Here is a 26,798-nt window from a genome sequence, read left to right as displayed (position 1 = left end):
GATGGTGATGATGATGATGATGATGATAATTTATTTCTTACTCGCCTATCTGATTGGATCGAGGCGAGGACCAACAGCAAGCATAAAATACATAAAATACTGATTAAAAACAAGTTAAACATTTTAACACTGTTAAAAACATTCTAAAATCATACTAAAAGTAACCTAATATTCTACTGGATAGGTCTGCCGGAAGAGATCAGTCTTGATAGCTTTCTTGAATGCAAAAGAGGGCAGGGCTCCTGCAGCTTTAACTGCTGAAATTCTTTCAATACTACTGTTAAAGATACATGAACCCTGTCGTCATTTTCATATGGTCAGGGTATTCTACCCATTACATTAAAGCAGCTGATTTAGAGATCATGAATGGGGGACGTACTAAACTGAAGGTCACTGAATGGCCATTGAAATGCATTGGCTCATTCTGAAAGGCCACAGGAAATCATTGTAAAATCTCAGGGGTCATCTACAAATCAAAATACCTAAAAGGGACAAACATTTATATTTCATAAAAAACCATACAGAATCAAAATACAAACTAAAAAAGTGGTTTGGGGAACAATTCTTATGACCCCCTAACACAGCGGTTTCTAGGGATCATCTCCGAACACAAAATGAAAACAATGCAATAAAGAGAAGGTGACTGCAGTTTCATACAATGCTTTATAGTAGGGGTGTACACGGATCCCCCGCTCCGCTTCTCTTCCAGATCCATGATTTGTGGATCGGGCCGCTTCACTCCGCCCCCGCTCCGCCTATGTCCGCTCCGCTCCGCTGCGGAGCTCCGCATCGGAGCTCCGTTTCCCCCCCATAGGCTTGCATTGAAAGCTAAAAAAGTATACAACTTTTTTTCTATTAAAGTTCGAAATCTCAAATTTGGCACCATGACACCTCATGGACGTATACACATGCATGCCAAATTTCAAGGGAATCCCATCATCCCCTGATTTCTGGGGAATTTTTGAAAATCGGGCACCCCATTCTCACCCCTTTTGATAGCTCCGTCAATTTGGACGTTAGAAACCTCAAACTCAGCACCATGATAGCTTATCCACGTGTCAACATGGCGGGGCTTAAACCTTTTAACTCTGGTTGCGCTTTTATTCTGGTTGCGCTTTTTATACTGTATTTTGTAATTGTGTTTTTAACCTGTTAGATGTTTTTTGTGGTTTTAATTTTTGTGAACCGCCCAGAGAGCTTCGGCTATTGGGCGGTATAAAAATGTAATAAATAAATAAATAAATAAATAAAACTCACCTCAAATCAAGTCCCATTCTACAACTACATCAATTTGCACGTCAGAAACCTATCTTTTGGTCCCGTGACAGCTTACCCATGTGTCCACATGGACGCCAAGTTTCAAGCCAATCCCATCATCCCCTGATGTTAGTGGAAGTTTTGAAAATCAGACACTCCAGTATGTCAGGGATTTAAAGTTGCAATGCAGACAGCTCAATGGGGCCAGTTCAAAGGAAATCCCAACATGCCATGAGATAACCCTAAATCTTCTTCCACACTTAAAAAATGGATTTTTGAACTTGAGAAAGTCTAAGTGAGTGCAGGAAGGACTTCTCCCCTGAGTCAAAGCAAGACACCATCCCTGCAAGGCGGGAAGGGGAGAAGGGAGGGGAGAAGGGAGGGAAGGCAGGCAGCCAGGCAGGCAGCATGCATTGTAGTGCCACAAGGATGGCTTGAGCACTAACGCATAGCAAACCAACCCGTAAGCGGGTGCAAGGAGGAAGTGAGGCAAAGATGGCTGGTTGTTTCTTTCTAAGCCAACAGTTACGCATTGAGGGGCACAGAGGAGGATGTCTGGGAGCAAGTGTGCCAGAGGGTGCTGGGCACAAACCGCAAAGCCCATCTCCCAGGCACCAGGCAGGCAGAGAGGCAGGCAGAGTAGGTGAGGAGTCAGTCCTGGCAGATGCCCCACCACAGCAGCACCCTGGTGGGCATTGGAAAATGCCATCTTGTGGGTCCATACTTCCCCCACCCCATGTCCTGCAGGGTTGCCTGCTTAACCCTCGTGGGGATGGGAGATGGAGAGCTTAGAGTGGCAGTGCCACCAGCAGCAGCAGCAGCCTTCGGCATTCCCCTGGAACCAGTCACCTTGCCCGCCTCTTTCCCCAGCAAGATCGCCTGGTGCTGCCTCTGAAGATGCACCTTCATGCTGCTGGTTTCATAATGCCCTGTAGATGAACCCCTGCTTAGGGTGAGTTTGCAGTGGCGACAGACAGCAAAGCGGGGATCCGCTTCCAACTCAAAGTGGTCCCACACTATACTTGTCTTTCGCTTCCGTGGTGACACCATCAATTGCCCGCCTGAGCTCTCTGGTGTTGCCACAGAAACAGGGGTTGCAGCGGAAGAGGTGTGGGATGAGACTGGAGAGAGAGCCTCGGCCTGCTGCTCCTCCTCCTCAGCACCCACCGCCTCCTCCTCCTCCTCCTGCCCCTCCACTGTGCTGAGAAGAACCTTGTCTAGGAGGTCTGGAGACATGTCCATCAGCGGGCTCCTGGGCTCAAACGATAATGAAGGAGTTGGGGATACTCCTCCTTCTCCTCTAATGGCACTGCTGCCACCTGCCTCTTGCAAAGGGTCACTTTTCCCATTCCCACCCTCAAAAAGAGAATGTCGGGCACAAGTTGCAGAAGAGAGTGGCTCTGCCTGCTGCTTCTCCTGCTTCTGTTGCGGAGCAGCCAGCCAAGGAGTTGCCCGTTTGATTTTCACAGCAGGAGAGGCAGCCTGCTTACTGGTGCCAGCCTGACCCTTGCTGCTTTCAACACGCCCCGCCACAGACATGCGCCTGCTCCCTCTTCTCATGATGATATTATACTAATACTACTAATAATATCTATAAGAATATACTAATACTAATAATAATATGTATAAGAATAAAATATTAATACTAATAATAATATGTATAAGAATATAATAATATGTATAATATGTATAATATGTATAAGAATATTACTATATGTAGGGATGTGGTGCTGGAGGAAAATTCTGAGAGTGCCTTGGTCTGCAAGAAGATCAAACCAGTCCATACTCCAGGAAATAAAGCCAGACTGCTCACTTGAGGGAATGGTATTAAAGGCAAAACTGAAGTACTTTGGCCACATAATGAGAAGACAGGATACCCTGGAGAAGAGGCTGATGCTAGGGAAAGTGGAAGGCAAAAGGAAGAGGGGCCGACCAAGGGCAAGATGGATGGATGATATTCTGGAGGGGACAGACTTGACCTTGGGGGAGCTGGGGGTGGCGACAGCCGACAGAAAGCTCTGGCGTGGGCTGGTCCATGAAGTCACGAAGAGTCGGAAATGACTGAATGAATAAACAACAACAGGGAAATGGGACAAGAAGTGTGTGTATTCTTTGCCCAAACAGGATTTGAAATGCTCAATCTGTGGCTGTTGCACTTCACAAACAGTGCACACAGCACACACAGCACACTCACACAATAACACAGTCACACACAGAGTCCAAGTAACAGAGAGAAGAAATAGAGAATAATTTTTTTTTTGTATTTTTTTGTATATAGAAGGAAGAAGGAAGATGAAACACAGTCAGGCTTTAAGAGAGGGGAGGTGGGGGGACAACCAACCAACCAAACAAACAAACACACACTCCAAAATTTAAAAATAAAGTTTATATTAAATCAAAGTAAGGGAAAAACACAGAGCAAACTAAGCAAAAAGTCAGAAAGAAGCAAACAAACACGCACCAAGCTAAATCCTAAATCTATCTCCAAACACAGCAGCAGCACCTAACTGAAGTAGCTCCTCTCTCCACGAATGCCAAACCCACAAGACGCTATGAGCTCAAAGCTCTGAGGGTGCCTCTGCCTTAGTCCCCCCCTCGAACGCTGGGATTGGAGGATGCTTCATGAGGTGATCAATTCTCATCAGGATTGGGAGTTGAATGTGCCTGTCATCGCTTAAAAAAAACAACAACCCAAAAAACCGCCGGTTTACCCGCGCTGTCCCTGTTTGTTGACCCGATTTTTCCAAAAATTCTAGCACGTGAACCGCAGCACACAGAGAGCTGAGAGTAGGCTCACCCCCATCCATGACTCTCTAAGCACAAGAATTTTTAGAAAGATAGCATCAAAAACAACACAGTTATCCCCTTTTCTTTTCCGCAATGCAATCCTATGGGTGAAATGTTTCAAGATGGTGATCGGATCGGACCGCAGAAACCGGAGCGCTCCGAAAATGGCTGCTTCTCTTCGCCTTGCTTCTAGGGGTCTGCGGTCCGCTTCTACTCTGCCTCTGGGCAAGGCGGAGCAGGCCAATTTGCTCCTGCTTCTGCGCTTCTAATCGGAGCGGAGCACATGCCTACTTTATAGGCACCAGTTTTAGAAGAACTACAAGTTCAATCGCAGCTTTTAAAGCTCAGCTAAAAACTTTTCTTTTTCCTAAAGCTTTTAAAACTTGATTTTGTTCTGACTTTATGCTGTTAGTTTTACCCTACCCTGTGCCTGTTTACCCTACCCTGTGCCTGTTTGCATTCTCTTCCCCTCCTTATTGTTCTACTATGATTTTATTAGATTGTAAGCCTATGCGGCAGGGTCTTGCTATTTACTGTTTTACTCTGTACAGCACCATGTACATTGATGGTGCTATATAAATAAATAATAATAATAATAGAAGACCCATATAAGTGGAGGCGGGGTTGCCAAAAACTGCCCAAGTTTATTTCCATGTTTACATATGCCCCCCTCCAGTACCCACTCTTTACAACAGGCCTGTATTTCAAAGTGGCCATAGGAATACATGGGCCGGTGCCAGACTATTTTGCACCCAAGGCAAGGCGAGCTACTTCCACACACCCTCAAATATTGCCAACTTCAATTCCCTGTTCAAGAAGAGTTTCTGAACTATTATATTTCCTTTTTATTATTTTTCTTAAAACAGTTCTCTATTTTGACCCAAATGGCAGATATCAAAGAAATATGGAAATATTTACACTGTGTGGCTAGGACATCAGCCTGTGATAGTTGTGTGTGGATTCCAAGCTCTGAAAGAAGTGCTGATCAACCATGAAGAAGAATTCTCTGAGCGACCGTTGTCTCCTTTCCTAAAAACTATAGGAAGAGAAAGGGGTAAGCTGTGAACAGTTAGAACTTGTACTGCTTCTTTTTTCTAGGCTAAACCGTATGAGCGTTTCAGTCAACTGGAGGTATCATTAGCAGGTGAAATCAGGAAAGAGCAATTCAACTGTATTTACTAGGGCTGTGCATGGACCCCCTGCTCTGCTCCTCTCCTGATCTGGCCCGCTCTACCCCACCTTGATCCTCCTAGTGTCTGCTCCGCTCCTCTGCGGAGCTCCCGCTTGTGGCCTACACTTCCTGGTTGAGCCGTGGGCTCTAGTGAAGACAGCGACGGGCCACGACGGATGCAGGTAAGACCCCCCTCCCCCTTGCCCCCTTACCTGGCTCTGCTGCCATTGCTACACGGGCGGCGGTGGTGGCAGGGCGAGGTAAACCTCCTCCCTCCTCCCCCTTACCTGCGTCCGTCCTGTCCCATCGCCAGCTTCACTAGAGCCCATGGCTCAACCACAAACTGTAGGCCCCTCTTGCGGCCTACACTTCCAGGTTGAGCTGCGGCCTCTAGTGAAGCCGGCGACCGGCCACGACAGATCAGGTAAGACCCCCTGCCCCCTTACCTGGCTCTGCCACCGTTGCCACATGGGCGGCGGTGGCAGCGGCAGGGCCAAGTAAATCCCCCTTACCTTTTTTGCGGAGCTCCGGATCGAGACGAAGGATCTGCCTTCACGTCAATCCGCTCCGCGGCACTCCGCTGCTCCCCCGATCCTCTTCGCCTCTGCCTTAAGGGGAGGCGAAACACCCTGAACCGCTTCTGCTTCTCTGGTCTGAGGAAAAGTGGAGCACATCCCTAGTATTTACCAGCTGTTAAGAGGATTGCGACATAAGCGGTAAAATAGAGCATTACCTTCACTCGGAAGACAACAAAGGAGACCTGAAATAGTTGTGATGAAGGTTCTCAGGGGCATATCTTGCTGGTTTGAAAGGTAAACTTGGAGGAGCCACTGTCAGCAGTTGGAGAGACCATTTGGCAGGAGGGATGGCTTGGGCACCTGGGGCATCATTCTCTTCCTCCTCCTTCCCTGCTAGCATCACTGCCACTGCAATAGCAGAGGAAAACGAAGTGCCCTCCTCCTCCTCCCTGCCTGGCTACTACGGCACCAGGGATGGTGGTGGAAGGAGGAGAGTGCCTTCCCCTGGCAGCTGCCCTGTCCCCTAACGGAGCTGCCAATATACGCATAAGGAGGCTTGGTTACTTCTGCAATAGCCAACTTGCACAAATGATCCCTTTTATGTTTTTATTTGCATAAAAGCATATGCTTTTATGCTTTTAATGCTGCATACATAAGCAACTTTGGGATTGCAGAAGTAACTATTGCATATTGGCAGTTTGATTAGGGGATGGACGTGTTTCCTGGGTCCTGGAGTTGTTCCTCAGCTCATGTGGGCAGGCAGTAAGGATGGCTCAGTTGGTGCCCGCCACAACCAGACAGATGTGGCTCCATCTATCCCTAGTTGGAAGAGAGATCAAGGAAGCAGAGCTCAGAACTGGGGAAAAGACAGAAGCCTTCCAGTTCGAGAGGACCTTGCTGGCAGAAAGTCTTCAGGCCAGAGATGGTGTCTCAGGAGAGCAGGAAGGTGTGAGATTATGGTGGAGCTTCAAGCAGGCAACATAATCCAACACCAGAGAGCTTTATGCAGAGGTCTGACCAGAGGAGATTGCAAGGAAAGGAATCACCTTAGAAGACAGGAGAAGCAGGAAGATTGTTGTACAGCCTTGATTTCTGGCAGTGTGGGTTTTGTTAGGGTGGATCTTAGGGGAGAAACCTGAGCGCTCATTATGCTGTGGAAGATTTTCTTACATATTATAAAAAGTAAGCATATTATAAAAAGTAAGCATATTATAAAAAGTAAGCATATTTTAAACAATCTCAGCCTATTATTCATAAAGTGACTTATACCCCTGTGTAAATTATTCCTTTAATTTGTATAATAATTTTCTTAATTTTTAAAATGTCTCTCTGGTCATAAGTATCAATCACATGCCTACACCTTAGAAACTGGGGCCATGGCTAGACCAGGCCTATATCCCGGGTCCGTCCCGGGATCATCCCTGTACATCCAAATGACAAACAGGGGATCCCGGTAGCAGGCAGGGACGACCCCTCCATTTGCCTAGCTAAGGCCTGGGAAGCTGAATTTCTATAATCAAAAGAGTTTTAGTCTTAGTTGAACTTTTTATAAGAACCATTCCCTTACCGTGAGATTTACTTTGGAGCTTTATTAAAACTGTGGCAGGGAGTTCCATAGATTCAAGTCTCAAAGTTTTGGAATGGATACACAAGTTGTTCTGCTGCAGAAGAAAGCAGTGTTGTCAGTGGTATCAGTAACTGTACTAGATGGATCCTGCCTCAGCAATACAGTTCTTAGGTGCTAAAAGATTGGGCCGCCTTTGGATGCACGGGCCTGATCTCCAGCAGATGTTGACTTTTCTAGGCTGGCAACCTCACGCTCTTAACATGCATTGTGTGAGTAACAATTTCTCATTGGTTCTTGATGGCTTCAGGTCTTATACTTTCAAACGGCCACACCTGGAAGCAGCAGAGACGGTTTGCTGTAGTGACTCTGCGGAAGCTGGGACTGGGAAAGAAAGGCATGGAGCACAAAATACAAGAGGAGGCCCAGCAGCTGGTGGAGACTTTTGCACGTGCAAAGGGTATGTAATGCTTGGAAATGATGCCGACATTCGTCCCAATGTGCAAAAATCTTTTTATGCTCTATACTGGAATGCAATTTCATTCACGTTACTTGATTTCTAATGCAAAAATACCTTGCCAAAAACCCCTGTTGCCTCCTATGTACCACCATGAAATCCCACTCTGGGTATTAATAGGAGATGCTGGATTAATATTAATATGCCTCCATTTTCAGGGCAGCCACTTGACCCTTCCTTGCCTATCACCAATGCAGCCTCCAACGTGATTTGTGCTGCGACCTTTGGACACCGGTTTTCTCTTGAAGATGAAAAATTCCAGAAACTGATTGAAGCCCTTGAAGTTGGCTTAAAATTTGTATACAGCATCTCTTATTTTGTGAGTAGGCTTTTTCTTTCTTTCTGACTCAGACAGGTCTCCATCTTTGATCCCTGTCAAAAATACACACTTTGCCAAAATGGACATGGGATGGAGGGGTGTCATGCATTTTTGCAATGGTGAATGTGCACTAACATAAATTGATGCAAATTCTGGAAACAGGGGTGGGGGTGGGAATGATTCCATCAAGAAACTGATGATGGAATAAAAGGCAGTTAAGAATCAATGAAACACAGAAATAATGGATTTTACTAGGGCTGTGATCCACTTCTGTTCGGTTTGGAGAAGCAGAAGCAGATCAGGTGCTTCGCCTCTGTTACAGGTGGAGGAGAAGTGAGTCGGGGGGCTAGCGAAGCATTGTGAAGAGGAGCAGCCAAAAGTGGATCACTCCTCTTTTCGCAAAGTGCTCAACCTGCCATTTTGGATATTTTTCTCATAGATTTGTATTGTGGGAAAGATTAGCAATTTTTTTTTTTTTTTTTGAAACCCACATGTGTGAAACTCACTGTGCTTAGAGAGTGGTGGTTGGGGGTCATTTGTAGAGATGTTCAGCCTCTTTCTTCCTGCAGTTTGCTTACTATTAATTTGTTTAAAATCACTTAAAGCGAGGGGTAAGGTTTTTTTTAAAGCGATGACAGGCAGATTCAACTCCCAAACATGATCACCTGATGAAGCATCCTCCAATCCCAATGTTGGGGGGGGGGATAAGCAAAACGGGATACTTAGTAACTTGGGATACTGGGTACCTTTTCTTTCTTTGTCTGAACAGACTTTTTCCAGTGTTTTTTGAAGCAGTAGCCCCATCAAACACACAAACACAGCCTTAAATCATATACTAAGTAAATAAATAACAGATAGGAAATACAGCACTGCTACCCACCCTAACCTTGTTGAACAAATGAATAGATATGGTGCAAGGGGATGATGTCCATAGGGCATGTGGACGTGCCCAGTGCACTCCTGTCATTGGGGGGTCATCAGAACCCTCCAAAGGTTAGCTAGTGAAGCTAATATGTCTGTCATGAGTTGAATTGTAAGGTAGCTTCTGAAAGACTTGTCCCTAGACAGGAGCAGTCAAATTGCCACAGTTCCCCCTCCCCCTGGGCAAGTCCACTTTCCTCTTACTGGTAAAAGACAGACATAGCCTTTAAAAAAAAATCTTGTTGTTGTGATTCAGCAACACTGCTGCAGTGCTGCTTACTCATCCCTGCTGTATTTATTTATTTATTAAATTTATATGCCACCCCATAGCCCAAGTTCTCCTGGCTTTCCCTCTTCAGTGAAGTCAGGCAGGCTTTCATTGTGGTTCAACTTCTTATTGATTATTATTATTATTATTATTATTATTATTAGTAGTAGTAGTAGTAGTAGTAGTAGTGCTATTATTAACATTATTATTTTTGTGAACCGCCCAGAGAGCTTCGGCTATTGGGCGGTATAAAAATGTAATAAATAAATTAATTATTATTGTTTACTAATGGCTGTGTGATCACAGTGCAATCAACTCTGAAGCAAGGAAGACAAAGCTTTACTCTTATCCTCCTACCTTCCTATTAGTTATGGGATGCAAAAGGCATCTCTCTGTGCTTTTCCCGCCTCACAGGGCTGGTTTGCATACTGGCTTTGATGACCTGGAAAGTGGAAACAATCCTTGACTCACTTACTTGTGCCCCCAGAAATGTCTGCTGCATGCCCGACTCCCGCCTCTTCCTGGGTGCTGTTGTTGTGGGGTTTGGGGATTTGCTGCCTGGGACTTACTTCCCCATAGATCTATGGCACTCTCTCTCTCTCTCTCTCTCTCTCTCCCTCTCTCTCTCTCTCTGTGTGTGTGTGTGTGTGTAGCACCTCTCTGCCTGCCTCTCTGCCCTCCTGGTGCCCGGGAGATGTAGATGGGCTGTGTGGGTCAACCCCACAAGCCACTTGCATGCGTGCTCCCACTGCTGCAGGCTAGGGTATAGCCACCACCTGCTGCTGCCTCTGCTCTTCTGTACCTGCCTCACAGGGACGGTTTGTGCGTGTTTTGATTTGACTCCGGGCATTAGTCCTTCCTGCGCTCACCCTGATTAGACTTCTTGAAGTTCCAAGTAAATTTTTGAGTGTGGAAGAAGATTCATCTACTCCCCAATTCATGGCATGTTGGGATTTCCTTTGAAATGGCCATCAATAAGGAAAGCCCATTTAGCTGTCTGCAGCTTTATAAATCCCTGAGATACTGGGGTATCGGATTTTCAACAATCCCCCAAAAATCAGGGGATGCTTGGATTTGCTTGAGGCTTGGCATGAATGTGTATACATGGATAAGCTGCCATGGTGCCTAATTTGAGGTTCCTAAAGTGAAAACTGACAGAGTTCTAGCATGGGATTTGAATTGGGGTGAGTTAAAAGGTTAAAAAATCACCAAAATTCAAGGGATGATGGGATTGGCTTGAAGATTGCCGTGAATGTGGATCTAGATGGCATCTATGAGGGTGCCTATTTGCAAGTTTGTATCTGTAAAACTGTTGGAGTAAAGCCCACTTCTGAAAGTGGGGTGTCTGATTTTAAAAAAATCCCCCCCAAATCAGGGGATACTTGAATTTGCTTGAGGCTTGGCATGAATGTGTATATCGATCTGTTATTGCCATTCCTGTGTACCCATCTTCACTTCTTCTCTTTTTTCAACTTCATCACATCTCTCAAACACTTCCTGGGCTATTAATACCAATTCTTCTAAACTTTTCCCAGACACCCCCGGTTGCTTTTGAATTTTTCGCCTGATATCGCTCTGAGAATTAGCAATAAACTGAAAAGCCAATGCTCCCGTGTTCTCAGTGGCTTCTGGATCTAAATCCGACCACTTTCTGCATGCGTTTTTAAGGCGCTGTAAAAAGGCAGCAGGGGGTTCATTTTTTTCTTGCTTTATTTCCATTATTTATTCATGCTGGGGGGTTTTCACCCTGCTTTTCGCATGCCTGCTAGTATCAAGCCAAATAGTAGGGATGTGCTCCGCTTCTAATCGGACCGGCGAATTAGAAGCGGAGCGGGGGGGCTTCACCTGCCCTTAAGGCGGAGGCGAAGAAGATTGGGGGGCCGGCGGAGCATGGCGAAGAGGATCGAGGTGAAGGCGGATCCTTCGCCTCGATCCGGAGCTCCGCCGGAAAGGTAAGTGGGGTTTACTGGGCCCTGCCGCTGTCGCTGTCGTCCATGTGGTGACAGCAGCAGGGCCCAGTAAACCCCCCTTCTCTCCCTTACCTGCGTCCATCCGCGGTCCGTCGGGATGGAGGCAGGTAAGGCCCCCCTACCCGTTGGTCCCTTACCGGGCTCTGCCGCCATCGCCGCACGGGTGGTGATGGCGGTAGGGCCCGGTAACCCCCCCGCCCTCCTCTCCCGGCCTTACTTGGCACCACTCCCCTCCACTGCGGAGCTCCGTTTCGGAGCTGGAGCTCCACGGCGAAGAGGAGCGGAGTATGGGCGGAGTGGCGTGGAGCAGAGCGGGCCGATCTGAAATTTTCGGATAGGCCCGTGGGGCGGAGTGGGGGGTCCGTGCACACCCCTACCAAATAGGCTGCACTTGGATCCCGTCCCTGGGGCAAAGAACTTGTCTAACACATGGATAAGCTGTCATAGTGCTGATTTTTAGGTTTCTAATGTTAACAGAAAAAAGTTATAGGCATTAGGATTTCAATGCAAGTCTAGGGTGAAAAAAGAGCTCCGATTAGGATCCAGACCTCTGCAGCGAAGCAAACCATAGGCGAATCGATGCCAAGAGAAGTGGGCCCGATCAGGATTTTGCGAATCTGGAAGAGAAGCTGATCGGGGGGTTCGTGCACAGACCTAGATTTTAGAGAATCTAGATTTTAGAGAAGTTTCTAATCTACTTCATAGAATTCACTCTTCATCACAAAAGTTAAGGTTGCAGGAGCTATACTAGAATGACCAGATACAAAAGACAGCAGGGCTCATGCAGCTTTAACTGTTGTGAGGAAGAAGAATTTCACCAGGTTCTCCATATATACAAATAACACCTGCTGACATTCCCTTTTCAATACAACAGTTAAACAGACAAGAGCCCTGTCCTCCTTTTCATAGAATCATAGAATAGCAGAGTTGGAAGGGGCCTACAAGGCCATCTAGTCCAACCCCCTGCTCAATGCAGGAATCCACCCTAAAGCATCCCTGACAGATGCTTGTCCAGCTGTCTCTAGAAGGCCTCTAGTGTGGGAGAGCCCACAACCTCCTTAGGTAACTGATTCCACTGTCACACTGCTCTAACAGTCAGGAAGTTTTTCCTGATGTCCAGCCAGAAAATGGCTTCCTTTAACTTGAGCCCGTTATTCCGTGTCCTGCACTCTGGGAGGATCAAGAAGAGAACCTGGCCCTCCTCTGTGTGACAACCTTTTAAGTATTTGAAGACTGCTATCAATCTTCTCTTCTCCAGGCTAAACATGCCCAGTTCTTTCAGTCTCTCTTCATAGGGCTTTGTTTCTAGACCCCTGTTCATCCTGGTTGCCCTCCTCGGAACACGCTCCAGCTTGTCTGCATCCCTTTTGAATTGTGGAGCCCAGAACTGGACACTATACTCTAAAGTAGGGGTGTGATCCGCTCCGATTAGGAGTGTAGAAGCAGTAGCGGATTGGCCTGCTCCGCCTTACCCAGAGGCGGAGTAGGAGCGGACCGCGGACCCCCTAGAAGCAAGGCGAAGAGAAGCGCCCATTTTTCGGAGCTCCTAGTTCAGGCGGAGCGCTCCGGTCGCCATCTTGAAAACATTTCGCCATAGGATTGCATTGCGGCAAATAATCGCGCATAACTACGTTGTTTTTGAAGCTATCGTTCTAGAAATTCTTGTGCTCAGAGAGTTGTGGATGGGGGTCATTTTGAGACCACTCTCACCTCTCTGCGTTGTCTGGGTCGCGTGCTATATTTTTGTGAAAATCGGGTCAACCGCGCGGCTCAAACGTCGTTTTCGGCTTTTCGCCCATAGGATTGCATTGAGGGAAAGAATCGGGGATAACTGGGGGGGGGTTTAAGCTATCGTTCTGAAAATTCTTGTGCACAGAGAGTCGTGGATGGGGGTCATTTTGGGACTACTCTCAACTTTCTGCGTCGTACGGGTCACGGGCTAGAAGTTTTTAAAAAATCGGCGGGAAAAATACCTTTTTCAAAGGGCTGAGGGGCAGAGTCAGCTCCCGGTCATGATGATCCCAAAGTTGGAGGAGGGCATAGGCAAAACAGGTAACTTGGGATTCTGGGAAACTTCTCCTTCTTCATCTGAACGGGCTTTTCCCCGTGTTTTTTAACACAGTAGCCCCACCAAATGCACAAACACAACCTGAAATCATATACTAAGCCAAGAATAAGAGATAGAAACACAGCACTGCTCCCCACCCTAACCTTGGTGAACAACTGAATAGATGTGGTGCAAGGGGATGAGCTCCCCTAGGGCATCTCATCGTGGACGTGCCCCCACTCTCTCCTGCACTGGAAGGCCATTAGAGCCTTCCAAAGAGAGTAAAACGGTGGAGCAATGCCTATCATGAGTTGAAGTGAATGGTCACTTTTCAGTGGTGGAGCAATGCCTGTTATGAGTTGAAGTGAGCGTTTTACTTCTTCTCAGAGCTGTTGGTGGCTGTCTTGAACTGGCAGCTACTTCCCCCTCCCCCGGGCACGTCCCCCTATTGCTGGTAAAAGACAGATATAGCCTTTTTAAAAAAATTCTTCTTGCTGTTTATTGAGCAACACTGCTGCTTTTAATTCCACCCCTCCTTTGTTTATTGATTGATTTATTCCCTTTTATATGCATTACTGGCTTATCCTTGGCTCACTTCCTTATGCCCCCAGAAATGCCAGCTGCATGCCTGCCTGCCTTCCCTCCCTCCTCCCCTGCCCACCTCGCAGGGATGTTGTGTGTGGGGTGCCCGATTTTCAAAAATTCGCCAAAAATCAGGGGATGATGGGATTGCTTTGAAACTTGGCGTGCGTGTGTATATCCCCATGAGGTGTCATGGCGCCAAACATGAGGTTTCTAACTTGAACAGAAAAAAAGTTGTATAATTTTTTAGCTTTCAATGCAAGCCTATGGGGGGGGGGGAAACGGAGCTCCGGATCCGGAGCTCCGAGCGGAGCAGAGCGGAAGTGGGCGGAGCGGGGGCGGGGCGGAGCGGCCCGATCCGGAAAATGGCGGATCTGCAAGTGAAGCGGAGCGGGGGGTCCGTGCACACCCCTACTAACTAGGGCCGAATAGAGAGGAACCAGGACCTCACGCGATTTGGAAGCTATACTTCTATTAATGCAGCCCAAAATAGCATTTGCCTTTCTTGCAGCCATATCGCACTGTTGGCTCATATTCAGCTTGCGATCTACAACAATTCCAAGATCTTTCTCGTTTGTAGTATTGCTGAGCCAAGTGTCCCCCATCTTGTAACTGTGCATTTGGTTTCTATTCCCTAAATGTAGAACTTGGCATTTATCCCTATTAAATTTCATTCTGTTGTTTTCAGCCCAGCACTCTAGCCTATAAAGTTCACTTTGAAGTTTATTTCTGTCTTCCAGGGTATTAGCTATCCCACCCAATTTTGTGTCATCTGCAAATTTGATCAGCATTCCCTGCACCTCCTCATCCAAATCATTAATAAAAATGTTGAAGAGCACTGGGCCCAGGACTGAGCCCTTCGGCACCCCACTCATTGCCTCTCCCCAGTTTGAGAAGGTTCCATTGATAAGTACTCTTTGAGTCCGATTCTGTAGCCAACTGTGAATCCACCTAATAGTTGTTCCATCTAGCCCAGTTTTAGCTAGTTTGTTAATCAGAATGTCATGTGGTACTTTGTCAAAAGCTTTGCTGAAGTCAAGATATATGACGTCCACAGCATTCCCACAGTCCACAAGGGAGGTTATCCTATCAAAAAATGAGATCAAATTAGTCTGACAGGATTTGTTCCTGACAAATCCATTTTGGCTTCTAGTAATCACTGCATGGATTTCAAGGTGTTTACAGACTGACTTCTTTATAATCTGCTCCAGAATTTTCCCAGGGATGGATGTCAGAGTGACTCTGTAGTTCCCAGGTTCCTCATTTTTGCCCTTTTTGAAGATAGGGACAAAGTTAGCCCTCCTCCAGTCGTCCGGCACCTCACCCGTCATCCATGATTTTGCAAAGATAATAGACAAAGGTTCTGAGAGTTCTTCTGCTAGCTCCTTCATTATTCTAGGATGCAGTTCATTGGGCCCTGGAGATTTAAACTCATTCAAGGAAATTAGGTGTTCTTTGACCATTTGTTTATCAATCTCAAACTACAATCCTGCCCCCTCAACTTCTGCTTCACTTTTTCCAGGGGGGGGGTCATAGACCCGCTTTTGGGAGAAGACCGAGGCAAAGTAGGAATTGAGCACTTCAGCCTTTTCTTTGTCGTCTGTTATCAATTTGCCATCCTCATTAAGCAGTTGAACCACCATTTCTTTCCTCTGTCTTTTACTACTCACGTATCTGAAGAAAGCCTTTTTATTGCTTTTAGCATACCTCGCTAATCTCAGCTCATTCACAGCTTTAGCCTTCCTGACGCCATTTTGGCACTTCTGCGCCACTTGTCTGTACTCTTCTTTTGTAGCCTGGCCTTCCTTCCACTTCCTATATGTATCCCTTTTTGTTTTCAGGTCATCTCTAAGCTTTTTGTGGAGCCACATTGGTTTCCTCTGTTGTCTTCTATCTTTTCTCCTTGTTGGAATTGTTTGTAATTGTGCCTTTAAAATTTCCTTTTTTAAATACTCCCACCCATTCTGCACTCCTTTTCTCATTAGGCTCCCTTGCCACGGGATCTTACTTATTATAGTTCTGAGTTTATTAAAATCAGCTTTCCTAAAATCCAGAGTACATGTATGGCTACGCTCGACTTTTGTCTCCTTCGTAATCAAGAATTCAAGTATGACGTGGTCACTTTCCCCCAGAGTTCCCGTAACTGCCACTTTATTGTGTGCTGTACAACAGAAAGTGTGTGTGTGTGTGTGTGTGAGCGTGTTCTTATAAGTTCTTTACATTCAGAGTGTAAAATTACCTATCTGCACCACTGCCTGCACCCCATCAGATGTATAGGGGAACTTATAGCATCATAAGGTTTCTAGCTAAGAGCAAAGTTGGTTTTCTGCCTCTATTTCAGATCCATGTCCAGCACAGACTGACTCTTACACAGAAAGACATAGCTTGTCTCTATTGATCTCACTATAGGCTCAGGTAACATGTTCCTTGGGAAGGGAAAAGAGACCCCCCATGCACAGATCTAGACGTGTCCAGGCTAAACTTCACCATCTTCACTTGTTACTTATTTTTCATGACTCAGTTGAAACTGAGGGTGTTTTCCTTTCAAGCATTCCATAGCCTAGAGCCAGTATACGTTTAGAACTGCCTTCTCCGGTATGGACCTGCCCAAGCCTCAAGTTAAGCCTTGCTCTGTGTCCTGTCGCCATCATGTGGCAGAAGCCATTCCAAAACCACTGGTAGAAATTCTCTATTATGTTATACAAGCACTCATTCTTTACATCTAAAAGAGAATGTGTATGTGGGTCACTTTTTGAAACTCAAACATAATTGCACCTGTGGGATTCCACTGCACACATCTGTTTCTAGCTTGGGGTTTCCCAAGAATTCAAGCATGACGTGGTCACTTTCCCTCAGAGTTCCCGTAACTGCCACTTTATCCACTAAGTCATCCCTATTGGTCAATAACAAGTCAAGGATTGCTGATCCTCTAGTTCCTTCCTCCACTTTCTGTAGGAGAAAGTTATCACCCATACATGTCAGGAATTCCTTGGAAGGGCTGCTCTTGTGTCCATGTCTTTATTCCATGCTTCTGCTTCCACTCGCAACTCAGCTTTCACTCAGCAGTCTGAATCTCCATGGCAGTTTATGGCAATTTTGTCTAGTTCTCTCTTCCTAATCATTTTTGCTGCCGAAGCAAACAAAGCCTCTTTATGTGTTACATAGCTGTTGGTATCCCTCAGAAGAAAAAGAACTGTTTCTGCAAGAGTATTCCTGTATCCATGTGTTAACAAGGGTTTCAGGAATCTCTCTCTTGGGTCCCTAAACAGAGGACAAATTAACCTGTAGTGAACAATATCTTTCACTTGATGTTGGCCACAGATGCATAGTCTGTATACAAATGGCACCTTGTGATAGAATCTCAGTTCAATAAAAGCATTTCTTAGGGAAAGTGGACTCAGGTTGGAAAAACAGTTGGCCCTGAAATGTTCTGTTTTCAAAAGAGGGAACCACCGGGAGAATTTAGAGGTTTTAATTAGTTGCAAATCCCTCCTAGAATCTATCCAAAATAGCCAATCCCTTCGTTGCTTCTTATACACATCAAGGACAGCCTTCCGCTCAGGAATGTAATAGCTATGCAGCAGCTTTTGGAGTATTGCCATCCAATAAGTGATTATGGGTTTCAGAAGAAGATGCTAATTCCAGCTTTTCAATAAATGAGAATACAATTAATGTCAGACTTCAAGAATATTCCAGAGAACGACAGTGAAGTGGTAATCCAAAGGGGTTGGCTTGTGTTACCCAGCCACTTCCTTGATGATGTCAGGATTGTGCTTAATCTCCTTCTAGTTGTATGAAATGTTCCCATGGATCATGAAGCGTCTTCCAGGACCTCACAAAAAAGCCATTGCAGCCTTTGAATTGGTGCTTTCATTTGCAAGGGAGGAGACCGAGAAGCACAAGGAGCAACAGTCCTTTCATGAGCCACGGGATTTCATAGATTTCTATCTACTTCAGATGGAGAAAGTAAGTCTATACTGTACTTAAAAACTATTCATCCAAGATATTGTTAAAACTTCCAAGATAATAGGGTTGCTGTTGCTCGGTGGAGACCTTAGCACCAAGACTTTGCTTCTAAACTAAAAGAACACACTCTGGATTAGGGCCCATTCCACACAAAAATACACATTGAGAAAACTAAAAAGATCAATCGGTTTAAACCTCCTGATTGCGCGAAATGATTTCTTGATTACATTACTCTATGAATCTTATGTACATGCTCATAGTTTCCACTTATTCATTATATTATTTTTATTTATGCATTATTATTATTATTACTAGTACTACTATTTGTATCCAACATTAATTCAAACAGAATAGAACAATCAATAATTTTTACTGCTAAAAATGTATTAAATCATTTAAAAATATATGCTAGTAAAAAAAAGCAATAAAAACAAATAAAACTTTGTGCAGCTTTAGGCAAATATAGCACTCAAATGCTTTGATAAAAAGCAGCATTTCATCTTGGTGCTGAAATAAAAGCAGTGTTTGCACCAGTTGAGTCTACAATGGGAGGGCATTCCACAACCCGGATGCCACAACAGAGAAGACCCTCTCCCATAACCCACCATGACGGATGCCTCACACTGCGGGGATGCAGAGGAAGGCTCCTCCGATAGATCTTAAATCTCCAGCAGGCCCTTCATGTGGAGTAGGCTTAAGATCACCCATGCATTCACTGAATTTTATATTTCTGCAGGAATTTGAATCCATCACTCAACTATCTAAATCTAAGAATTTAGCCATTATGTCACAATGATTTTGCTGTATACATGGGAAAGTGTGAAAGAGCAATTAATCCAAATCAGCTGATTATGAAAGTAATCGCTAATATTGCAGCAGAGATTAAGCACTGCCACAGATACTCTGGCATGCTTAAATACCGATGGGAATATTGCTGCCTCTTGTTTGAAAGGCAGCTAGCAGAGAGCAAAAAAAGGCAAAACAGAACAAGTGTTTACAGTCCCATATGCACACAAAGCTTAAACAAAAAAGAGGAACATTGCTTTCTTTAGTCAAGGAAAGAAAACAGCTTTACTAACAAGTATTTCTTGCTTGGGGTTTGTGAAACTTGGGGGCTATTCCATATACAGTTCGTTTATTTGAAAACTCTATACGGAGTGTGTCCTGGGCCACAACAGTTGTCACTCCTGTTATAAATCATTTTAAAGCAGTAGTGTAGATTCTGCCACAGTATGAAGGACACAGATACAGAAAAAAATATATACATTAAAGAGCTCTCTTATACACACAGGCACAAATATACACACACTCACGCTCAAGAAAGAGATATACAGTAGGACATAGCTAGAAGGGGCGAAATCCCAAAGCTATCCTCGGGATCATCCTTGTGCAGCCACATGATGCACAGGGGATCCTGGAATCAGGGAGAGATCATCCCTCCCTTGCCCCGGGATCTCGACCTCCAATTTGGCCCCGGTGTTTCCGTGGTCCCAGGCTGAGCCCGAGACTGTGGAATGTGTGGCTGGGCACTGTGGGTTGACCCAACTCCGCATGATTCCTCGCGAGGAGCCGGGAACTGCAAATGGGGTGCAGTGCTCCATCAGGGTAGGGTGGGGGTAGTGGGAAAAGTAATTTATGTGCATCACATGTAAACAGAGGAGGGATCTCACATTAAACAATGTGAGATCTTCCCTCCTCAGTCGTGGTAGCATAATAATAAGCCCAATGTCCCCTTGTCCACTTCCACAGGTCTACCTAAGGCCATAGAGTGACTCATTGCCTGATTCTCCCAAAACAGTCAAATCATGTGGCAGAAGATGCTGTCTGTACAAGGATCTCGAAACACTCAAGTATGAGACATAATAGGCTGCTAGGACAACAAGGATGGCACAGAAAGTAAGGAAGTGTTTAGGAACAGCCTATAATTCATTCTAAATTCAATTTTACCTTTTCCCATTTTCAAAATCAGAGCAGGAATGACCCCAACTCTACCTATGATGAAGAGAACCTGGCTCAGTGCATTCACGACTTCTTTCTCGCGGGAACAGAGACAACCTCCACTTCTCTGAGATGGGCACTTCTCCTCCTGACAAATCATCCAGATATCCAAGGTGAGAGAGATCTGCCCCATGGGATCAAGGGACATTCTTAATCCCAATCATGTCATTCTTTTAAGATTTTTTACCTATCAAACAATGTACTAAGATGAGGAAGCTTGTAAACAGCAGGGATTGTTTAGCTTGGAAAAAAAGGACGTTAAGGGGAGGCATAATAGAGGTGTACAAAATTATGCATGGTGTGGAGAATGTGTTCAGGGAGACATTTCTCTCCCTTTCGCAAAATTCCAGAACCCAATGGGGTCATCCCATGAAGCTGATTGGTGGGAGATTCAGGACAAATGAAAGGAAGTACTTCTTCACACAGCGCATAGTTAAATTATGGAATTCATGACAAGTTGTAGTGACGGCCACGAATCTGGATGGCTTTAAAAAGGGGCAGGATAAATTCCTGGAGGAGAAGGCTACTAGCCAGTATCCAAGGCAGTAAGCTTGTGTGCAGTAATTGCTGTAGAACGTGGGTGGGAGGGTGTTGTTGCATCATGATCCACTTTGTTGGTCCCTGGTCAATAGCTTGTTGGCCATTGTGTGAACAGACTTCTGGACTAGATGGACACTCGGTCCAACCTAGCATCATCATCATCATCATCATCATCATCATCACTTATTTCTTACCCGCCTCTGCAATTGGATAGAGGTGGGGAACAACAGCAAGCATAAAATACATAAAATCCTGATTAAAAACATAGTATACGCTTTTTAAAAAACATCCTAACAGCATCCTAAAAGTATCTTAAATTCTACTGGATAGGCCTGCTGGTTATAATAATAATATCGCATGGCACTTCTTATGTTCTTAAAAATCACATTTACCTTTAAATTCGATTTTGCCCCCTAAATCAGGGGAGGGGAGGGACCATAGCTCATTGGGACAGAGCACATGTTTTGCATGGAGAAGTTCCAAGGTTCAATCCCTGGCTTCTCCAGGTAGAGCGAAGAAAGAACCCTGCTTGAAATCCCAGATAGTTGCTTCTAGTCAGTGTCAACAATACTGGGCTAGATGGATCCATGGTCTCACTCAGTGTAAGGCAGCTTCCTATGTCCCTAGAATCTTTCTTGATGAAATGGAATTGACCTATAAACATATGAGATTATGAGTGATCTTTAAGAGGCCAGAGCCACTATGGCCTACCAACAACTAGCACAAAATACAAAAACACAGCCTCAATAAAACTTTTTATAAAGAGTAACAAACTAAGAACTAGCAATCGGGCCTGTTTTAAGTGTGATGTTGGCACCCTACTCAGCTCTGCTTGGGGCCACCCTGAGCTCGGCGCCCCGGGTGACCCCCAAGGGTCAGGCTGTGCAGCCCAGTTCATCAATGTAGTGGTTAGTGTGTCAGAATGAGATAGCGAGCTTCATAATTGATTACTAATTGAGTGCTTTCATAGTGATTTTTAATATCTTGGCAATTAAACCATTTAGAGATTTTGTTATTTCAAGCAGTATACAGATATTGTTAATAAATAAATAAAATATCCCAACACAACCATGAAACTCACTGGGATGTTCTTGGGTCAGTTGGTATTTATCAACCTATCCTACCTCACAGGTTAATTATGGGGAGACTAATCTGTATGTTTTTTTTATGTCTTTAGAGGAAAAAGTAGAATAAAATGTATTAAGCTGAGTGCTTCAGTTGTTGGGCAGCATAGAAATAAATAAACAAATAAATAATACACTAATGGTAGTTTGTGATTCATTAAGAGGATTAATTAGAATAACTTCATGTAGAATAAATAAATGAGTTTTGAAGTTTTATGGAATAAAAAGTTATATCCAAACTAATGCTTCCATTTTCATTATTTTTCTCAGATAAAGTCTACAAGGAGATAGAAGATGTTTTTGGTTCATCACGCTTAATCTGCTACCAAGATATAAAGGAACTGCCCTACACTAATGCTGTGATTCATGAGATGCAGCGTTCAAAATATGCTGTATCATTTGGACTTCCAAGACAATGCACGAAGGATGTGAACCTGAAAGGTTATCTCATTCCCAAGGTACAGAATACAGTGAATGCCCATAGTCACAATCCTGTATCTCAGAAGCAAGGAGCTTCAGAAACGTTGAATTCTTTTTTTATGGTTTCAAAAATACACATCTGAGGGTTTTCAAAGTTACAGCTGTAAACATACAGCCCTTAATAGAGAAAGGATGTCCGAGATCTAGGGCCGAACCGAAACTCCCAGCCTCCACTTCCTACCCATGCCCCGATTGCAACTAGGAAAGGGGCATTCTGATTATTTCCAAGGAGATGGTGGAAGGTTTAGAAGAACAGCAGTGGCTACTCCTGGTGGCTTAAGTCCATCCTTTCCCTTTTAAAAGCTGCTTCTGCCAGCCATTGCAAGTACGCAGGCAGGTTTCCCCTTCTCTTAACCCCCACACCACAAATAAAAGTAAAACCAAAAAGCAAGATGATTCCCCACCTGCTGGCATCATCCCAGGGAAATGTTGGAGTGGGGCATTTGGAGCTGCTGCCCTTAGTTTCTGTGAACTGCCCAGAGAGCTTCAAGTATGGAGTGGCATAGAAATGAAATGACTGAAATGAATGCAGGATGCAGAACGCAGTTTACTCCCTATTGGCTACATAAGAAGCTTTTCAAAAGGAAAAGGTTTGAATGATTGGAGGTGTGGCCAACAGAAAACTCTCCCCTGAAATGTTTTTATTCCTTTTGCCCAACAACAATGTAGAATAGCACCATATTATTTTTACAGAGTATGTCTGTTGCTGGGAATTCTGCTCCTTTTTGGAGATGCCAGACCACTGCAGCACGGCCGACTCAACTTGTTTTTTGAGCCGTGCCATGCAGATTCCCTGAATTCTGGGTACTTATTATGTGCTGTTTTGGATCTGAGAGATTTCCACAAATGAGGGCCATAAATTGTGCTAATTTGCAGGACTTGTGCAAATTAGGTCCAAAATTTGCATAATTTGCACAAAAAATGCAGCTGAAATGTGTGTATTTGTGGAAATTATAGGTGTAACTTGCACAAATACAGTTGTAATTGATGCAAATTCAGGAACACTGATAACCACTAGCTGGTCCAATTCACTTCAAGCCAAGTCAGGTCAGCTAGCAGAACATGGAACGAAATCAGGGTGTGTGTGAACTGAGGAAATCTTGAGCTCTACCATCCAACTGGATTCCTCCATCATCCCTCAGCACTTCAGATACCCAGTCCAGAGTGAGTCCTTCAGTGATTAGAAGTGGGGAACAATCCTGGAAGGTACTGTTCTGCCTTCTTTCTCTTTGTAACATTCCTTTCTTGCAGGGGGCATATCTTATTCGAGATCTGCGCTCTGTTCTTCTTGATCCTGAGTGTTGGGAGTCTCCTGAAAAGTTCAACCCAAACCATTTTTTGGACAAGGATGGAAATTTTGTAGCTAGAGAAGAATTTCTGCCATTTGGTGCAGGTAAATGCTGAAATCCAGACCTGCTTGTGATTCAAAGACATGTTTTCTGGGTTAGGTGCAAGAGATGCCAACTGGCTTCCTTTCAGGCAAGGCTGAAACAATCCCAGTTCTTTTCATAAGATACAATTCAGTATGGCTGTGCACGGTCCCCTAATTTGCCTCCGAGGCCACTTTGGAGCCCCAAAAGTAGCTCCGATTTGACTTGGGGTGCTTCGAGGGTTGCCTGCCTCATGTCGGCATCTTGGTTCAGCAAGATTCAGGCCCCCGAAGTGACTCAGCCTTGCACGTCCCTGGGTTTTAGCTGTGCAGCTAGAACCCAGGAAAGCCAGTAGCAAGGCTGGGCAGGAGTCCATTGGACTCCTGACTTCCTGCTCCCTCCCTCACCACCCCTTCACCACCCCAACCCACAGCCACTGCTCACCTACTGCCACACAGACACTACATCACCGCTGCTGCTTTGCCACTATGACCAGGAAACACAGCCATTTCCCCTTTACAGACACCATAGTTTGTGGCCATAGATGTACTAACCAGAGTCCCCATGGTATCTTGAAATCGGCCCCCAGTTTTCAGGAGGAGGACATGTTTCAAGGTCACGGAAGTGGTGCAGTGGGCAGCAATGGCGGCAGCAATGCGATGATGATGGCAGGGGAGCAGGGAGAGCGGGGAAATGTAGGTGAATCCAATGAACTCACAACTGGCCTTTCACTGGCTTTCCTGGGAATGCGGGAGGGACGGCCCAGTGCCGCTTTGGTACTGACCTGCTTCGGCTTCGGGGCACCTCGGGCCAACCTGGAACCAACTCAGAACCGAGGCTAGGTGAGCCGAATCAGCCCACCTTGCCTCAACTTCAGGGATTCGCCCTGAGGCACTGCACAGCCCTACAATTCAATTTGGCCTGAAACCACAACCTGACCTTGTTCCTCAAAAATTTCAGCACTGAAAAAGCCTGATTTTTTTCCCCATTTTCAAAGTACAAAGCTATATCTACTCCATTTAGGCTCTGATTTTCTACAAGAAGCAGGTCCCTTACTTCTGAGTAGACATGCACAGAAGTGCACTGTTAGAGTTGGACTTTGGAGAATGATGGTTTAGTAAGAGTCACTGAATTGCATTCCCATTTAACATGTAGAATCATTCAGTGTTATGTATTAGTGGAATAGCTGAAAGATAAATTGATGTCAGGTTTGGGATGATGAGGTTTCTTCTTTTCCCATGGGAGAATAGACAGCACTTGCATGATGTCAAAGTATCACCCTGGTACTTTCACCTCTGAATTCCAGCAGCTCATAAAGCTTTTCTATATGAGACATTTATTGTGCAATTGTCCTTCCCTATTCATGTCTGTTTTCAAGTTCTCTAGATGATGATTTGGCCTTCCAGTGTAATTGCTGTATCTAACCAGCACTTTAAGTGATGTTTTATTTAGCGCAGGGAAAATGCAGCATTCAGTTGGGAAAGGGGAGAGGTTTTAATAGTTAAAAGAGGGACATTGGAAATATTTATTATCTTGTTTGATGCTACTATATCAAAGACCAATGTGCCCAGCTGCAATATATAGGGATTTTGGTTAGTCTTGGCATTTATGCCAGAGTCCCACCTAAAGATTATGTAGCATAAAAGCACAAAAGAAAACACTGCTCAGAGGATGCTCAGATTTCAATTCTACAATGAAACCAAAAGTGGATGTAGCAAATTAACAGTGGATTAACAGCTGCATGTAGAAAACTCTTTCTCAGTTCCATTCCCTGTGATCCACATTGCTTAATTTAAGATGCTTTATGCATTTCTCTGTCCTAAGTATTTCCAGTAATTTTGCCTGCTTTGAAACAGTATACAAGCAAGGCCAGCTAGTGGTGGAGCCTGGGCCAAAGCCACGCCTCTCTGAGGGATGCCAACCAATAGAGTAAAAGGGAGTTATAGAGGGGGCAGCTGTAGGAGCAGCAATTCCTCATGGGTTACTCCAGGGTGTGAGGTGGGGAAGAGGCTACCAACACGTGTCCTTCATCAGATGCATGCGTTGTTCCAAGCTGGGATAAATGCTCTGGAGAAGAGATTGCTACTCACTGGCTGTCTTTCCTTTGCTTTCTCCACAGGGGTTCGGGTGTGTCCAGGGGAGCAGCTGGCGAGGATTGAACTCTTCATCTTCTTGACCAGCTTGCTGAGGACGTTCAGGTTTCAGCTGCCAGAAGGAGTTAAAAAACTAAATTCAGATGCTATAATAAGACTCACATTCTCTCCCTATCCTTATAAAATCTGTGCTGTTCCTCGCTGTAGCTCATCATAAACATATATATGTATTTAGAATTGCTTTCCAATTACTGCAAATTTCTCCCTCCTTACTTTTCTGCTAAGAAACCCCCACCCTGACTTTGCTGTTCATGCTCACCTGCTGATTTCTTTCTGTTGAGAGAGATCTTTGCTTCTCATTGCTATTAATAAGAGTACAAGGGAGGAGGGGTTCACGGACACTTTAATAAATGCTGGGGTGGGGAGTAGCAGGGCAAGTAGCACACACATACACTTGGGATCTTAGATGCTTGGGAGTGCAAAGGTCTAAATAGGCATAATATAGTACATAGGAATAAGGAATGCATATCAGGTGAGATCTAAGCACATAAACGGCAAGAAATACATGCAATAGAGATAATAAGTTGATATCAATGAGAAGAGTTGCTTTGTTATTAAGCCCCATGTACGATTAATCACTCTCTTAACTTGGCATCAATGCCAAGTTCAGTTATACTTTAATTGTTCTTCTGCCCAGGGGTGGGTGTCCAGACTGCTCAAAGGGTTTTCTGTTCAGGAAGCTTTTGCAGGCTAGTCTGCTTTTCTTAGGATATGTGCAATATCCTGATAAAATAGTCTCCTTGTAAGCAACCTGTGAGTCTGATGACTTTGTCTTCTTGGCCACCCTGAAACAGCCAGAAGCTGATGGCTGGAGCTAGTTGGACTGGAACAATTGGCTCAGCGAGCAGGGTAGGGTCAAAGCTAAGGTGATTCCAGTATGTTCAGATTCAGAGAGAAGGAGGGAGCAGGGGCAGCTTAGATGAGGGAACTGGATCAAATCCTTGTCTCCAACGTTGCTGGCATTGAGAATGAGAGTTTCAAAGACCCTGAATTATTCCAATCTGTAATTGGAAGTTTGTTATACCTAAGTCAATGGACGAGACCAGATATAGCATGTGCTGTAGGTATTCTTGACCAACATGTGTCTAAACTGACGATTACTGCTTGGCAAGGTGAAAAGAGGTTATTGAGATATCTGAAGGCCACTAAGAATCTCTGTTTATGACTATCGTCCGCAGAAAACCAAACACTTGAATGTGTTGTAGACAGTGATTGGGCAGGATGCCTGGAAGACAGAAAGTCTAAC

General features: G+C 44.9%; 1 protein-coding gene across 1 annotated transcript in view; it reads left to right on the top strand.

Moving 5' to 3' along the window:
- The window catches only part of LOC134402400 (cytochrome P450 2J2-like), a 34,795-nt gene extending 9,086 nt beyond the window's left edge, over window positions 1–25,709 (top strand). Inside the window, exons 2-9 of the mRNA XM_063131828.1 lie at window positions 4,936–5,098; window positions 7,608–7,757; window positions 7,973–8,133; window positions 17,711–17,887; window positions 19,857–19,998; window positions 21,820–22,007; window positions 23,281–23,422; window positions 25,519–25,709. Of these exons, the coding sequence (XP_062987898.1) occupies window positions 4,936–5,098; window positions 7,608–7,757; window positions 7,973–8,133; window positions 17,711–17,887; window positions 19,857–19,998; window positions 21,820–22,007; window positions 23,281–23,422; window positions 25,519–25,709 (1,314 nt within the window). The remainder of the gene's footprint in view (window positions 1–4,935; window positions 5,099–7,607; window positions 7,758–7,972; window positions 8,134–17,710; window positions 17,888–19,856; window positions 19,999–21,819; window positions 22,008–23,280; window positions 23,423–25,518) is intronic.
- The last annotated feature ends 1,089 nt before the right edge of the window (window positions 25,710–26,798 follow it).

The sequence above is a fragment of the Elgaria multicarinata genome, chromosome 8, assembly GCF_023053635.1.
Source record: "Elgaria multicarinata webbii isolate HBS135686 ecotype San Diego chromosome 8, rElgMul1.1.pri, whole genome shotgun sequence".
NCBI lineage: Eukaryota > Metazoa > Chordata > Lepidosauria > Squamata > Anguidae > Elgaria > Elgaria multicarinata.
The sequence above is the reverse complement of the archived record's forward strand: the minus strand, read 5'-3'. Positions and strand labels throughout refer to the sequence as shown.